This window comes from Acomys minous (assembly GCF_964271855.1).
Source record: "Acomys minous genome assembly, chromosome: 12".
Taxonomy (NCBI): Eukaryota; Metazoa; Chordata; class Mammalia; order Rodentia; family Muridae; genus Acomys; species Acomys minous.
This window is the reverse complement of record NC_140493.1, coordinates 48591615-48607133: the sequence shown is the minus strand read 5'-3', so window position 1 is coordinate 48607133 and position 15519 is coordinate 48591615. Positions and strand designations below refer to the sequence as shown.

The 15519-nt window shown below is 46.5% G+C and overlaps 1 protein-coding gene across 4 annotated transcripts in view; it reads left to right on the top strand.

Moving 5' to 3' along the window:
* ZFAT (zinc finger and AT-hook domain containing) overlaps positions 1–15519 on the top strand; it is a 178338-nt gene that overhangs the window by 31329 nt on the left and 131490 nt on the right. For all 4 annotated transcript variants that reach the window (XR_014773203.1, XM_084750387.1, XM_084750386.1 and 1 more), the window contains exons 2-3: positions 3010–3186; positions 14945–15196. Coding sequence is in view for 3 of the 4 variants with exons in the window: in XM_084750387.1 (XP_084606513.1) it covers positions 3010–3186; positions 14945–15196 (429 nt within the window). In the remaining variant the exon portion in view is untranslated. The remainder of the gene's footprint in view (positions 1–3009; positions 3187–14944; positions 15197–15519) is intronic.

Sequence of the window (15519 nt, the reverse complement as noted above, 5' to 3'; positions counted from 1 at the left end):
TGCTGAGCCACTTCTGCCCCTGGCGGCCTTTCCTGGCCCACTTTTCCTCACTGAACCCTGTCTCATGGTCACACTGCTTGGCTGATCACACATTTGTGTGAGCAGCCCTGGGTCTCAGGGCTTGTTTTTGTCCGCACTCAAAACTGAAGGCGTAGTGCCCTGCCCAACAACTGAACATGCAGTGCATACCAGGGAAGCACATGCTAATAGCAGATGGCCGAGGTAGGTACCACTTGGGGTACCCAGGCCCTCTGCTGTGCTGCCATACAAAAAGTCTTTATATTTATTTATTCTCCACATGCTGTTTACTATGCCATTCAATTGAGAAAGGCCTTGTAATAAGCCTGCAGTTCCCAGACAATCTCCCTTGCAAAATGTCACAAGGTTCTCCGTCTCCTGAGAAATCTGTGAAATGATGTTAGAACATTAGACTAGTAGAGGCTGGCCAGGAAGTTACATCATGGCAAACATAAGCAACGGTGGCTCTGTGTTGTCTGTGTCATGGTGGCATGAGGGTCACCTGTCGACAGGTCTGGGCCTAGATTCATCTTTGTATCCCCAGATTGGATCAGGGCTTACCAATAGTCTGTGGTTGATATGTTAGTCATTATGTGTTTAAGTTTGTTGCAGACATGACTGGCTTTAGTCCTGGAGGTATCCTGAATATTTTAACTGTAACTTGGTAGAGCTCAGTTCATGGTTTGTAGCCATACATATAGCCATGTCAAAACCAGATGTTAGGGTCTGGTGGTGAATACCGTCCATTTGATGGGACCTAGGCTCACCTAGATCACACCTCTGAAGCATAATCTACCATCTGTTAGTCTAGTGTGAAGCCCCATTCTAACTGTGAGAGACTCCATTCCCTGGGCCAGGGTCCAAACGCGAACTAAGCGTTCAACCTTCTGTGCTTCCTGCTTCCTGCTTGGCAGTGTGACCAGCTGCCTTGAGCCCCTGCCACCCTGTGCTCTTCTCCATGGTGGACTGTGAGACTAGGTAAAGCCTTCCTTCACTAGGTTGCTTTTGTTGGGTGTTTTATTACAGACACAGGAGTAACTGAGCCACAGGGCATCTGGCCTCTGGGCAAGTTTCCTCTCTAACGTGTTTTTTTCTGCTATGGGCTGGGGATCATCAGCCAGTTTATGTCTAAACCATGTTGATGTACAATCAACAAGAAGCATGTTGAGAAAGAATAGAAAACACTCTTTCTATGCAGAATGTGTTCCTTAGGAATTAAGCCTTTCCTGGAAAAGACGATGTATTTGCTGCTAGGTCTCATGAGAACGTTTTATTGACAAGGCAGTATTCTGCTACGTTAAATTTCTGTTTCATATATTTGCTAGGAACTGATCTCTGGGGCAATTACCTCCCTTGCCAGTTCATGGTGTGAATCCAGGGAGGGTCTCCTCCCAGTGACTTCCTGCACCTGGCTGGCTTTGGTCTTCCTTCTAGCAGAGCTGCGCACCTGGTCACCTTGGTTCCCATATTCTCTTTCTTGCTGCAAAGAGAAGGAGAAAAATGGTGCGGGAAGGTGGGGATCAACGAGGTTTTCATTGTCGGAAGGGAGAGAGGTGCGGACATGTGTGCCGGCCAGGTGGAGAGCTCCAGCAGGGAGGGAGGAATGGATGAGCTGCGACAGAAGCAGTGGTGACTGCAGCAGTGTTGCCGGTTGGGGGGAAGGTGTGCTGTGGCTGCTTTCCTGATGAAGCCAAAGGGATGCATTGTCTTTGGGTAGCTAGAGGTAATAATGCAGCAGCTTGTGGCAGGCTGCCTTGTACTATCTCTAGAGCCTAGGGTTCTGTGTGCTGTCTGTGAGGCCGACCGCTGCCCCCTTGCCCACACTGAGTGCCATCGCTTGTGCTGCTTGTGACACCAACACCAGCAGGAGTGCATCTGGCATTGGTGAGGAGAGGAGCAGGCCTAGCAGGGCTCTGTGGAGAAGGAGCTGCTTCTGGCTGTGAAATGGGCAGAAAGGTAAACTGAGAGAGACGTGTGACACCCACCTAACAGATACCAGGACCTAGAGGTCTGTGGCATTGGTGGATGTGCACCTAGCTGTGACAGCTGACATGCGAGTCCCACGGGGAGCTGGGCAGAGTGCATTTTTCAGTTGGTGGGCTGAGGCCGAGGGCAGCTGGAACATGGGCTCAGAGCATGGCGGCATCACCTGGCATCGGCTGTCAAGCAGGGTGTTGAACTTCTCTGCCCACTGGCTTCAGCCACCGAGGGTACTTGAACTTCTCCAAGGTCACGCTGCTTTATAGTATTTAGGGATGAAAGTTGGAAACTTAATCTGGGTCTTTCTGGCTGGAAAGCCATGGTCTTTTGTATCATACCAGAGTCTCCAGTTCACATGTAAAAATGTCAATAAAAATCTATCTCTTAATGGCTTTGGGGTCCTATATGTACTATTTTGTATTTGTCTGTAATTATTTTATCCAACTGAAATACGAGTTCTTCCTCCTCATTATTTCTCCTTACCTAATATACTGTTAGGGACAGGAGGCATGATTCGTTTTGTTATGAAGCGATCGATCATGTAGTGGCGTGAGGTAGCACATCCCCAGCGACTGAGTCTCATTCGGTGCTGGAGGCAGCCCTTCAGTTGAGGGTCTTAGCTCTTGGAAAGTGTCGCCTTGGCCAGGCTTTCCCTGGACCTAGCCTGAGAGTTTGGCTGGAGTACTGAGAGATGCCCTGTGTGCGTCCTCCTTCATCTCAGGGCAGGGTTTAACTTTGAGGGCTGTGGTGTTTTCATTGACTGTGCTTTTCTGGAGTGTGGGCTGCTGGGTGGAGTTGGGTTACAGGAGGGTCCATGTTAGTCTCTTCGGGAGAAAGTCTTGAGATACTGTATGAAATGTTTTCTAGTCATCATGGCCACCTGAAGTGTCTACAGAGGAAACAGTCTGCAGGACACTGATGACAGTGCATACAGTTCTCTGTCTCTCTCTGTCTCTCTGGAGTAACCTTGTTTATGTCATAGAGAATTAACAACTTTTTTTTTTTTAACAGAAAACACAGCCATCTTCATGTGCAAATGCTGTAATCTTTTCTCACCAAATCAGTCAGAACTGCTGACGCACGTGTCTGAGAAGCACGGGGAAGAAGGGATCAATGTGGACGATGTCATCATTCCCCTCAGGCCACTGAATACTCCTGAAAACCCCAACCCAAGCAAAGGCGGAGATGGTGAGGACAGCAGGCATGCTGGGCAGGGCTGGGGATACTGGGGCGCTATAGATTACTGTGATGCCAGGCCCCTGCTTCACGGACGCAGCACGAACCTAGACAGTCCATCCCGGAGCCACATGATTGAATGGAGATCTTCCTGTGGGAGGTCAGAGCTTTGAGTTTCCTACCCAGTAGCTTCTGTGAGTGTTCCTTTAATACCTGGTCGGTGGTGTGTGTGTGTGTGTGTGTGTGTGTGTGTGTGTGTGTGTGTGTGTGTGTATGTGTGTGTGTGTGTGTGCATATGTATGTATATAGGAGGCAGGTTCCATTGGAGTGAAAATAGGAGTCTGACCTAAGACAAGTTTGGAGTGGTTCAGCTCTGGCACCCACCAGCTGAAGTATTTAAAGCAAATGAAATTGCTTTTTTAACCCTCACTTTAGTTACTGAGAAATGAAGACACATATTCAGATTAAGTTAGAGAATGTGCCTCCTGTACCTTGGGTCCTGCATACATGAGAATGAAGGTAGGCACCGTAATACACTATCAATAAAGTGCTGTTGAGAAGCTTGGAAACAATGTCTCCAAACCCGTATTATAAACTAGCGGAAGGTTCAGAGTCTTGGCTTCACACAGCAGCCTTCAGGTTCACAGTCAGTGGGCAAAGTGAGACACATCTGTCTGGCTGTACTGCTCTCTAGTCCTGAACGGTACCGACTGCAGCAGGTGCCGTGGATTAGAGACGCCATCCAGGTGCTGTAATGAGGTCCCTGCAGATGATGAGGAAAATATATAGCACAAGAGGGACAGCTGCAAAAGACCTAGAAAATTTCCCCACAAGCCCTTTATACATGATGAGAGACAGCAGCCAGTCTCCCAAGCCCAGGCTGGGTGGCAAATGTCCCACTGAGGGCTTCCGTTAGCCACTCTCCCTGTACAGTTGCTCCTTCCTGGGAATACTCAAGACTGGTACTCAGAACAGTCTGCTATTGATCATCTGTCGGACACCGTTAACAAGGACAGACTCCAGACGAAACAAGGTTTGCTTAATAAGTCCCTCTGGCCCAAGCGTCGGGTGCTGGAGAAATATGTCTGACAGATGATTAAGTTGTGGAGAACTTGGAAAGTCTTACTAGTTACTGTTTGTGTCTCATGATGAGAAGCTAAGAAAACACAGCATCTGAAATGGGCAAAAGAGGAGGCAGGATTCCCGAGGGTCAGCATCGCCATTGCTGTTGGCATGTGCCTGCGCTGCCGTGGGTCAGCATCACCATTGCTGTTGGCATGTCCCTGTGCTGTCATGGGTCAGCATCACCATTGCTGCTGGCATGTCCCTGCACTGCCATGGGTCAGCATCACCATTGTTAGTGTGTGCCTGCACTGCTGTGGGTCAGCATCACCATGGCTGCTGATGTGTGCTTGTGCTGCCATGGGTCAGCATCGCCATTGCTAGTGTGTGCCTGCACTGCCTCCACCCTCATAGGCTTTGAGAGTGCCACAGAAACACAAGTTATGGGAAAGTCATTCACGGTCACTTCTCAATTTGCAAGGAATGGTTTGAAGGAAAAGAGGAGGAAAGCTTACATAGATTAGGAATCTGCTTTCCTGAGGGAGGCTTCCCTGGAGACAAGTTCCAGTCAAGAAACACCTTGACTGTTTGGGTTGATCAGACGTCAACTCAGGAAGACAGGTTGTTCTTTATCATGCTCACCTGGCAGACAGGAATTGGCGAGTGAACATGGCCAGCACGGGAAAGTAGCCTTTGCAAAGGCTTTAGTTCTTTTTTGTCAGTCTTGCTTACTAGTCCTGATGTGAATTGATGTGCAGCAACGGGTTGGTGGTGGTGGTGCTCCCCTTTTCTGAGGAGAAAGGGAAGGGGGAAGGGCAAGAAGGTGGGTGGGTGAGATCAGGAGGAGAGGGGGGAGGGGGCTGAAATCGGGATGTAAAGTAAATAAATTAATTTAAGAAAAAGATTTTCTTACTCAAATGAAATGGAGCATTAATCAGGCAGAAAACAATTTTATATTTTATTTATTTATTTTTTTATAGAGAAGAACAGGAGAAATGATGGTAAAGCATGTGACCTTACAGGGGGTTCTGTTTATGGGTGTTTTGTGAGATGTACAATGTGACTTCTACCCTTCCCTCCTTACCCAAAGATGTCATTATGCATGAAAGACTTCCTCCCCTCCCTGATGGTGTGATCTGTCTTTGACCATGGCCCTCCACAACTGGTCCCTGATGCCTGCCCCTCCACTTTATCCTCAGAGCTACCTGCTGAGGAACCAGCAACTGACAGAGGCAAAGGTCAACCTTCTGCCTGGGAAGCTAGCTTCTCAAAGATGGCTTTGTCCAGCTTACTCCTGCATATTCCTTGGCTTCAATCAGTTTAGGTTAACCTGTAAAGACTAGCCATGTGTGTGTATGTATGTGTGTGTGTGTGTGTGTGTGTGTGTGTGTGTGTGTGTGTGTGTGTCTGTGTATGTGTGTGTGTGTAAAAGAGCCCCTTCCTCTGAGCTCTAGAACCCCATCCAAAGTCTCAAATCAATCCTCCTTGGACAGGCCAAGTGTTTACTGTGTTTTTGTTGCTTTCTTGCATGTACCCCAAAGACAGCTTTGGGCCATTCCTCCCCTGACGGCAGTTCTCCAGCACAGAGTTTGGTACCCAGTGAATCCCTGGGTACTATATGAAATGGTCATCTTCTGTTCTCCTGATGTTGTCTCTTAGAGGCTGTGCTCCATCCCACCTGTCACATCTCAGGAAGCCTCATTAGTGACCAACAGAATATAAATTAAAATGACACAGAATTTTAATTTTTTATTCAAATTGTTGAAATCTCTTAGGCATATAATAGTGTTCTTCATTGATATAAGTATGGAAAGATAGAAGGTCCTAGATCCCGGTAGATTGTAAATGGGCAAAGTGTTTCACAGAGCATTCTAATAGAACCTGTTAAAATCCTAAGTGAGCACACCCTTTCTTTGCCAAGCTGAGATCAGTCAGTGAATCCCAGGGCATAAAATATGATTGCTTAGTGCTTGCAAACACTGGTTCAATTTCGCACAGCGATGAGAATGTTGTAATACCACCTAACATATTAGCATAAACACATAGTATACAGTGTTCATTGTTTATAAGTTAGTGAGAGGAGATTTTCTGTCAAAAAAGTTAAGTGAATTATGCATTTTTTATAGAAATACCACACAAACATAAAACAAAATAGGAGAAATGCTAAAATACATTAGTGTATGCTTGAAGTTTGCTAAACTGAGAGTGCATGAGCTTTTCTCTGTGACATTACATTCTTTTCAGTGTTTCTTATGCTTTTGACCCTTTCTATATATTTTAAGACTTTAATGACCTATTTTCAGTCCAATAATTCTATTTTTACTTACCTTTTTTTTTTTTGGAGGTAAATCTAATGTAAAATTTTACCGTATTAACAACCTTGGAGCATATATTTTCATGGTTTTAAGCATGGTCAAAATGTATATGCTATTGCAACTGCCTAATTCTAGGACATTCTCAGCCACTGTCAAGCAAAACTGAATCAACACTTGTACCCACTAAGCAATCATAGTTTCCTTTCCTCCGAGGCCCTGGAGGTCACTGACTGACAGTGTGTCCCTGTGGATGTCCACGTTCCATGTTTCATGTAAACAGGAGTCTTAAAGCATGGCCTTCTGTGTCTGGCTCCTTTTACTTAGCATGCTGTTTTCATGATTTATCCCTGTGGTAGCATGTGCCAGTTTACTCTTTTTCATGCAGGAATGACATTTATTATGGAAAATTAGCTTCTTTGCCCCTTTCGGCTCTTGTGAATAATGCTTCTATGAACAGTAGTGCACAGATCTGCACATGCATATATGTTTTCATTTTTTTAAAGTACGTACCTAGGAATGGAATGGCTGGGTTATGTAATTCTGTGTTTAAACTTTTTGAGTGTGTATGTGTGGTATATGTCTGTGTGGTATGTGTGTAAGTATGTGTATGTAATATGTGCATAGTGATGTGTGTGTATGTTGTAAATATGGAGGGAATAGGAGAATGTTACATGTTTTTCTATTACTGTTTTATTCTTTTGAGTCAAGTCTCTCATTTAATTGTGAGTTCAGCATTTTGATGGTTAGCAAACGCAAAATCTACTTGTCTCTACATATGCAGTAGACTAGTAACAGTCACATTATACAGAACAATTAAGATGATAGTCTACAATAAAATGCCCACATGACTAATCTTGCACTTTGGGGCCATCATTAAGTAAGAGTACTTAGACTTGAATACTCTGATACCTGGATAGTTGCTCTCATGACCAAGATCACCATGGCGTGACTCACAGGCAGGGGGCATAGACAGTGGGTATACACAAAAATGATGTGTAGACATTTCAGATGGATAATGGTGGTCATGCCAAGAGAGACCTTGTTATGCTGAGGAGGCTCAGCAGCACTTAGCGGCTCTTCAGTCTCCTTTTCCTTTATGATGTGATTTACTTGTGAATTAAATTCTTCTCTAGTACATTTTGCCCTTTTCTTTTGTATTTAATAGATTAATTGCTTGTACAGTTTAATTTTAAAACATATTTCTTGAGACTTTAATTAAAACCAGCTTCTTACAGTACGAACATTTCTTCCAGAGTCTTTCATTAGGAGCCCTGTGTTCTTCTGGTTCTTTTTGTGAAAGTCCATAAAGTCTGAAGCTCGCCCAGGCTTAGTTTCTCTCTAATGGCTTATGCTCAGGTTTAACCTTCACAATTCATTTTAACTTGAGAGATACTTGAAATGGCTTAATTACAATTTTAACTGAGCAGTAATTGATTTATTGCTTTTCTCTCCCTCTATAACATGAAGGTTCCTAAATCCTCTGCTTTACTTGATAGCCCTTTACTCTTTTTGCTCACAGAGGAGCTGGTCTGCAGAATGACCTTTCACTTTCTCCCTCTTGCAAGTCAAGTCTCTGGCTGTGTTCCAAGCTGTAGATCCAGACAAAAATATTGCCAAATGGACTGAGCACCAAGCTCCAGTGTGTGTGTGTGTGTGTGTGTGTGTGTGTGTGTGTCTGTGATAATATGGTTTGGGATGTGTGTGTGTGTGAATGTTACGTATAGGTGTGTGTGTGTGTGTGTTGGTACTTGTGTGCATGGAGAGCTGGGTCACTGTTTAAGGAAGTATATACGTGTCTTCCAAGAGCCCCATTTGGCTGTTTCATCTTTCCCCCTCTGCAGAACCCTCTGTAAGGGACTTATCCCTTTTCCTTTTTTTCCAATTCTGTGTTCACTACCCATTGACCATGGGTCTGCTTTGTGCCTGGTTGCTATGCTGGGTGCTGAGGGGTCCCAAGCACTGCGCTCGTTAGCTGTGCTTCTCTGGTGGATGATAATTACCTAAGGGGTACTGCAAATGCAATGGGGGTGCTAAATCTGGGCTGCTCAAGTGGGGATCATATGCTCTAGGTTGAGGGTAAAAGGAGGCTTCCTAGGGAAGTTGATGTAAAAAACTTTAGACCTGTTTTTGAACTAAAATAATAAAAAGGAAAAGGAAAAAAGATGATTGGTCCTGGATTTTTGGCACCTGATAAATTTAAAAGAAAGAAAGAAAGAAAGAAAAGAAAGAAAGAAAGAGGAAAGGAATATGGCTGGTCCTAGGGGAAAAGGTTTATTTTAGATAAAAGGGAGAGACTAGCCAGAGGTAGACATATCTGGGAGAGTCCAGAGTGGTCAAAACCTTGAGCCACGTGAGAGTGGGAAAGGGAAGGGAGAGGGGAAAGAGTTGGCCTAAAGGTACAAAGAGAATGAGTAGCCAAAGTGGTTGGATTATATAGGGACTAGCAGCCCAGCATCTGGCAGGGAGATGTTTAGAGAAGGAGGCCAGGAGGGCCCTGTAACACAGGTATGGACTGAGGGATGTTGGGAGAACTTGATGGCCAGCCTCCTCTTTGATATGATAAATAGGCACGTGAGCCATTTGACACCTATCACTTATGTTGTCTCTTCTGGACATTTGTTACAGGTAAAGCCATTTTCAATAATGCATAAGTATGTTTCTCCGACATGGTTGTGAAGTTCACTGACTAAGACAGGCAGTCATACAGTTCTGTTGAAACCTTAGCTCTGCCGCTGACTAGTTCTGTGACCTTGGGTCATGTTAACTAATCTCTGCAAGTCTCAACATTGTGTATATGTGTGTGAGTGCCTGCATATATCTACGCATCACACGTGTGATGCTGCCAGCAGAAACCAGAAAAGGACATCAGATTCCGTAGCGCCAGAGTTACAAGTTGTGGGCCACCTGATGTAGGAGCTGGGAAACAAAGCTGAGTTCTCTGTAAGAACTTGCAAATGCTCTGACCCACTGCTTCAGTGCTCTTGGCTGTGCAATGGGGACAGTGCTGATGACATCCCTGAGGAGTAAAAGGAAGCAGTGCTGGTGCAGTCAGTGCTCAGCAAGCTGCCTGTGGTGTGTGCACATCACATTGCTCACCATGCCTGTCCTTTCCGCAGTTCGGCTGATGGGACTGCAGGGAGGAAACAGCTTTGGCCTTTGCCCTCTGGTGCCTCAGCTGTGCTGTAGAGCTGGATGCAGGCTTTCCCCGTGCGGCATTGTTCAGAAACCTAAAAGGCTCCTGCTCCCCGGGTTCTGATAAATAATTCATTGTCTCCCCTATTGCTTCCCAGGCTTTGGAAATAAATGTCAGGAAGATTGACTGTCAGGGCCTTGCAATGTTAGTCTTTCCAAAAATTTCAGGATCTGACGAGAGACCAGGCTGCCATGTAAGAATGCTGGGAGGCTGCCTATCTGCAGTGCAGCCATGATTAGATCAGTGTGACCTTACTTGCACTTCGCTTTCTTGGGGTGTGAGCTATTTAAAATGACAAAATCAAGGAAGTGCATACATTGAGTCAGAGTGAACAGAGATGCATGCACATCTAGCTAGGAGTCACATTATTTAATGATGGCCCAGTTGGGGAGGTTTTTGTTTGTTTTGTTTTGTTTGAGACAGGGCTTCTCCATACAGCCTTGGCTGTTCTAGAACTCGCTCTGTAGACCAGACTGGCCTCAGACTCACAAAGCTTTCTGCTGAGTACTGGGATTAAAGGCACAAACCACCACTGCCTGCAGTACTTTCTTAACTAGATGATTGCAAGTCAGAATGTTAAGGCTACAATGGAACAGCATATAGCTGCCATGCTGTCAATCACTCTTGAGTATGCTGGCCACCGTGACATGGCTGTACTTACAACAGGGGTTCTGTAAAGCAGAGACTGATTCGTGCTTAGAAATTTGAGGTGTAAGGAGGATTGAACCCAGGGCTGTCCAACGCGAAGGCGTTTTCTCTGCACTGCACACTGAGTCTGGATGTTTACAGCTGACCACTGTTAGCCAGCCCAAGGGGCTTCAGTGGGAAAGCCTCTTGTGGTAGAGAATAAGGACACTCACATTCCAGCTCTGCATGCTCAGCAAACGGTTCTGGAAAAACTGCCAGGCCTTAGGAATCTCTGGGTCGTTGGTTTGTTTCCTACTGAATGAATTATATCTAGTGTACATCTCACAAAGTTTTTAAAGCAATAAAATGAGATAGTAGCTGGGAAAGAGTCTCACAAACTTGAATGATGTACAAAGGAAAGGCTTACATTGCTAAACTTTTTATTTTGTTGGGCTTTTTCTTTTGGCTTAATTTGAGAGCCTCTACCTGGTTCTTTCTGTTCTTTGACAGGGTTTTGGCCTTAGATCTACAAGGCTGGTTTTCTCAGATGAACCATGGTACTGCCCCTTTCTTTTGTCAGAAACTTACAACACAAGATGCAGCTAATTCTCCAAAAGCCTCTTTGGCCGTCATCACCATTTTGTCTTACCTGCTTACTGCTCAGCAAGAACTGGGAACTAAAAGGCAGCTCAAGCCTCAGGATCTACAGTAGGAGGAGAGGGAAAGGACTCAGGAAGCCATGGCTGAGTCCACAGCCGTGGTGTGTGGGTATGAGGTAATTAAGTGAGGACATGGCAGGTCTTGCCTTGGTAGCTGTCAGCAGGCTCGAGGAGTAGGTGCTAGGATTTGGATAGGACCACCTTCTAGAATGTACATTAGGGTGTGACGTGGAGGGAAGGAAGTGGGCATGGGTGAGGGAAAGAGGACATCAATGTATGTGCTTGTTCAGCAAACTCAGAGCAGTTGCACTGGACAGTGTAAGGGGAAGCATAGCAGAGAGTCGAGGTTCTCTCTCTATGTGTGTACATGGGTATGCACACAGGTGAGTGTGTGTGTGTGTGTGTGTGTGTGTGTGTTATGTGCTAAAGGGCTTAGGGAAAGCATGACATTCTGTTACTTTTCCTAGGGAGACATAAACAGTGTCTGTGTATCCAAAATCGACAGACCAGAGAGATGATTTGATCTAGGTCTATCTTGGGGACCCAGTGAATTTGCTGGGCTCACTTATAGGAGCACAGAGGAGGGTTACTTACAGGAACATGCATGACCTAAAACCAGTGGCTTCACCCAGAAGTCCCACATTGCATGGGTGACAGCCTCCTTACAATTGCATAGATAGAGCCTACCCTTTCTTTAACCCTCTGCCTTTCATGTACTCTCGCAGCTCCTGAGACATGTGCATCTGGGAGGTTGGTGTAGGGTAGAGTGGCCAGACTCTTAAGAGAGAGTTAATAGCCCTTTCCAGCCTTCGTCTGTGATGGGTGGTAACAGCCCCAATCTTAGGAGGGTCTGCATAGTGTGACTAACCAGGGCTGCTCCATTTCTGAGAAAACAAAGGGACACATCATGCCTGGTGAACAGTGTTCCCCAATACCTTGTCTGAGGATTGTGGGGCAGATGTATCCAGAACAATGGAAAGTTCCAGAGTCAGGAGATAATAAGGAGATGAGGACTAGTAGTGGGAAAAACCTGGAACAGAAGGCTGAGAGGACAGAGCCACCTGAGAACAGAAAAAGCTTACTAGACAGACTTAGGACAAATGGCCAGAGCTCCATGACAGACCGAGGTAAGGGACTCAGGGAGGTGCAGAGGAGGAACCCAGCCAGCTCTGTTGTGATGCTGACTTGAGGCTGCGTGGTTTTCTTTCCAGCTCCAGATTCTCAGCTTTTCCTGAAATGTGGGTAGTTGACAGCAGCAACTTGTTTTCAGAACTTAAATTATTCCAAGCTCATTTATGAATATTTCATTTTTAGCTAACTAATTGGTTTCGAGGATCTGAATTATGGATGCAGAGGATGGAAGATTAGTTTTGTCATCGTTGTGTTGGAAGCTTTCAGGGCTGATTTTACTTCTTCCTTAACTACCAGATTCCACACTGCTCATTAATTTAGTCTGTCTGGCGTTGTGGGGTCAGGACACTGGCTTAGGAGCTAAGGGACAGAACACATAATCAAGAGGAGGACTCTTCCTGCACAGAGCGCCCAGTTTACTGGCAAAGAGACTCACAGGCAGTCTGTCCTGCCGCCCACTCTGCTGTGCTCCCACTGTGGCTCATGAGTACACACCAGCTGGCACGGTATGTGCCTGGCTATCTCTGGACAAGGCACCATTTACACTCACTTTCCTAGACCGCCAGGTGAAGGCAGAGTTCTTCATGGTTTGGGGGCCCTCAGGGCCACTCTCTGTAAATGGCTGCAATTTGGGGAATTGAAATGGTCTTCCTCAGGTTCAGGATTTTGCTAGAGGAACTTACAGAGCATAGCAAGGCCCTACACGTGGGACTGTCCCTGGACTAGGATGGCTGTCAGTGGAGCTTTGGCTTTTACAGAGTGTTGTCTGTCAGCATGTCCTCCCATCCTTAGTGGGGTCAGGACTCACCTGGGAGTTCCTCAGGCTCTCTGCACGCTGGGGTCTGGAAGACTTACTGCACACACGTGCACACGTGTTATCCACCCTCCTGCGGCTTCCAATCCCAGTCCCACCATTCCATCCGGAAGTCAGAGCTGCTGTGTCATGTTGCCAAGTCCCCTTCACAATGGCACTTAGGTCAAAGCTTTCAGGCAGACCTAGACACACTTATCAAGAAGGACGCTGGGGCCTGGAGGTCCCCCAGGGCAAGGCGCACACCTCTCCGTGGGTTACCTTCATCTTGACTACACAGCTGCATACAGAGGGTATTCAGGAGCAGTGTCTGTCTACACAGCAGGGCTTTGCTCGCCATGGGGTTAGAGCTGGGCCACAGACTTCAGTAAGCCACCGCGTGCAGCAAAGCTGGTGGGTGTGAGGTGGGCGTTTTATAGATCCTGCTAATGCTGCTTCTTGGATGTTAATTGCTGTTCCTTCAGGTTGCACATGTTGTTGTGAAGAGTAATAATAGGAAGTTTTCAAGACTTTGACGTGAAGGCTTTGTTCTTACTCCATTACTGGATTCCTCCTTGAACCTCCAGTGACTAGCAGCTGGTCCTCCTGAAGTGCAGCCTCTGTCCTTGCTGGTATCTAGTGCTGGCAAAGGGACCAAAGGGCTTTAGTCATTTGCCTGTTCTGCCTGATCCCTTAGTGTGTCTCTGCACCTGTATGCACAGTTTCCTCCCATTTTCACCCACCCCAAATGCCCTAGGAGATGGAGTGAAGTCTGAAATTGTCCAGGCTTCTGTTGGCTGTGGCCTAGATCCTCAGGCAGTGCTGACCTGCGGTTAGCTTTCTAGCTCTGCAGAGGTTCTGTCCCACAGGGTGCTCCCTTCCTGTCCCATTCCAGTGCCCAGTGTCCCTGAATGCTTGAGGATGGTTCTGTTGGCTACAGCATCCCAGTCATGCTGCTCTGTCCCGCAGACTGTGCTCCCACCTCCTTCCCTGCCTTGTGGCATGAGTGACTCTCTTAATGAAAGGGTCACACAGTGCTAGGTTGGAAAAAGTCTCACCTCTATCAAGAACAGGAAAAGCTCTCCTCATTCCACAGCCAAGCCTTAACCCAAGATGGTGCCAAACTCCAGGACCCCCCTCCTCAACCCTGAGGGGTTGTCTAGTGCCAGCTCTAGCATTGAGGTGTCATCAGTCTTGGACCATACCCCTTCTTGGACTGTGTCAAGGTCCCTCCCAGGCATATAGCATCCATGAAACTATACTAGTCCGAGCTCACATGATTGTGTGTGCAGTTCTGCCTACTGCCCCTGCTTCCTGCTTCATTCCACCTTCCTTCTGGAGGTGAGTATCTTCATGATGAGCACTAATGGATCAGCATGCTTTGCAACATGGTTTGGAACTCACTCTGAAGCAGTTCCAATCATGCTATTTAAAAATCCCCCATGTCTCTAGGCAACTTCAAAAATATTATTATCTTTCGCCCTGTAATTTGTGGTTTTACATTTTAATTTTTTTTTTCCTTTTTACCAGGACACTTTGAGTCTTTGACATAATCAGAGTAGTTGTGTAACTCATTAGGAATGCGACACTCTCAGCAGGCCCCGAAAACCTTTTGCAAAGGAGTCCTGGAGCACTTTCTGAGAGCTGGATTTAAGTGGAAGCAAGGATTAATAAGGGGCAGGCATTGTGTACTTCCAGGGACCACCACAACATGGACTTGTGCCCCCTCCCAGCTTTACTGAAGGGGCGTGTGCAAAGGTTTTGACCAGTTGGTAGTCTTGAAGCAAGATATAGCAAAATCAATTACCATTAGGAGATAGATGTGTTGGCATGAGCATTCAAGATATTTGCGGCTGGCAATTTGGGGAACCAGTCCAGATTTTTTTTTTTTAATAAAACACAGAACATGACCATATTTACATAAAGAAGCCGAGTCACTGTCCTGCTTTGCCACCTCATATGGCTGCCTCTTGCCTTGTTGTTTCTTTTACAGAGTTTTTGGTTATGAAGAGAAAGAGAGGCAGGCCTAAAGGTTCCACAAAGAAGCCCAGCACTGAAGAGGAGGTCGTAGAAAACCTCGTGAGCCCCAGTGAGGATGCTCCCTTGGCTCCAGAGGAAGGGAATGGCCTGGCCCCTAGCAGCTTGGAGTGTAGCAAGTGCTGCCGGAAGTTCTCCAACACACGCCAGCTGCGCAAGCACATCTGCATCATTGTGCTGAATCTGGGTGAGGAGGAAGGAGATGCAGGTTAGTGCCACATGTCGGGTTCTCTTCCACAGCAGTGACAGCTAGTAGCTGCTCTCAGGCTTGTTGCTTGGGAGTGGGGTGTACTTGTGCAGCTCTTCCCGACTGGTTCACAATGGTGGCCTACTGCTCCTGAGCAGAGTCCTTGAGGTGAGGCTGTCATGCAGTCAGTGACACCCATAGCATTCTGGTCAGAGGTGGTTTGAGAGGAGCTGTGGGGATTACAGCAGAGGTGAAAAAAACCTCTGCCTCTACCTTGCTGAGTTCATGTGCTGGCAGGACAGGGAGCTTTTGGAGGCAAAAGGCTGAAGCCCCGCCGTCAAGGG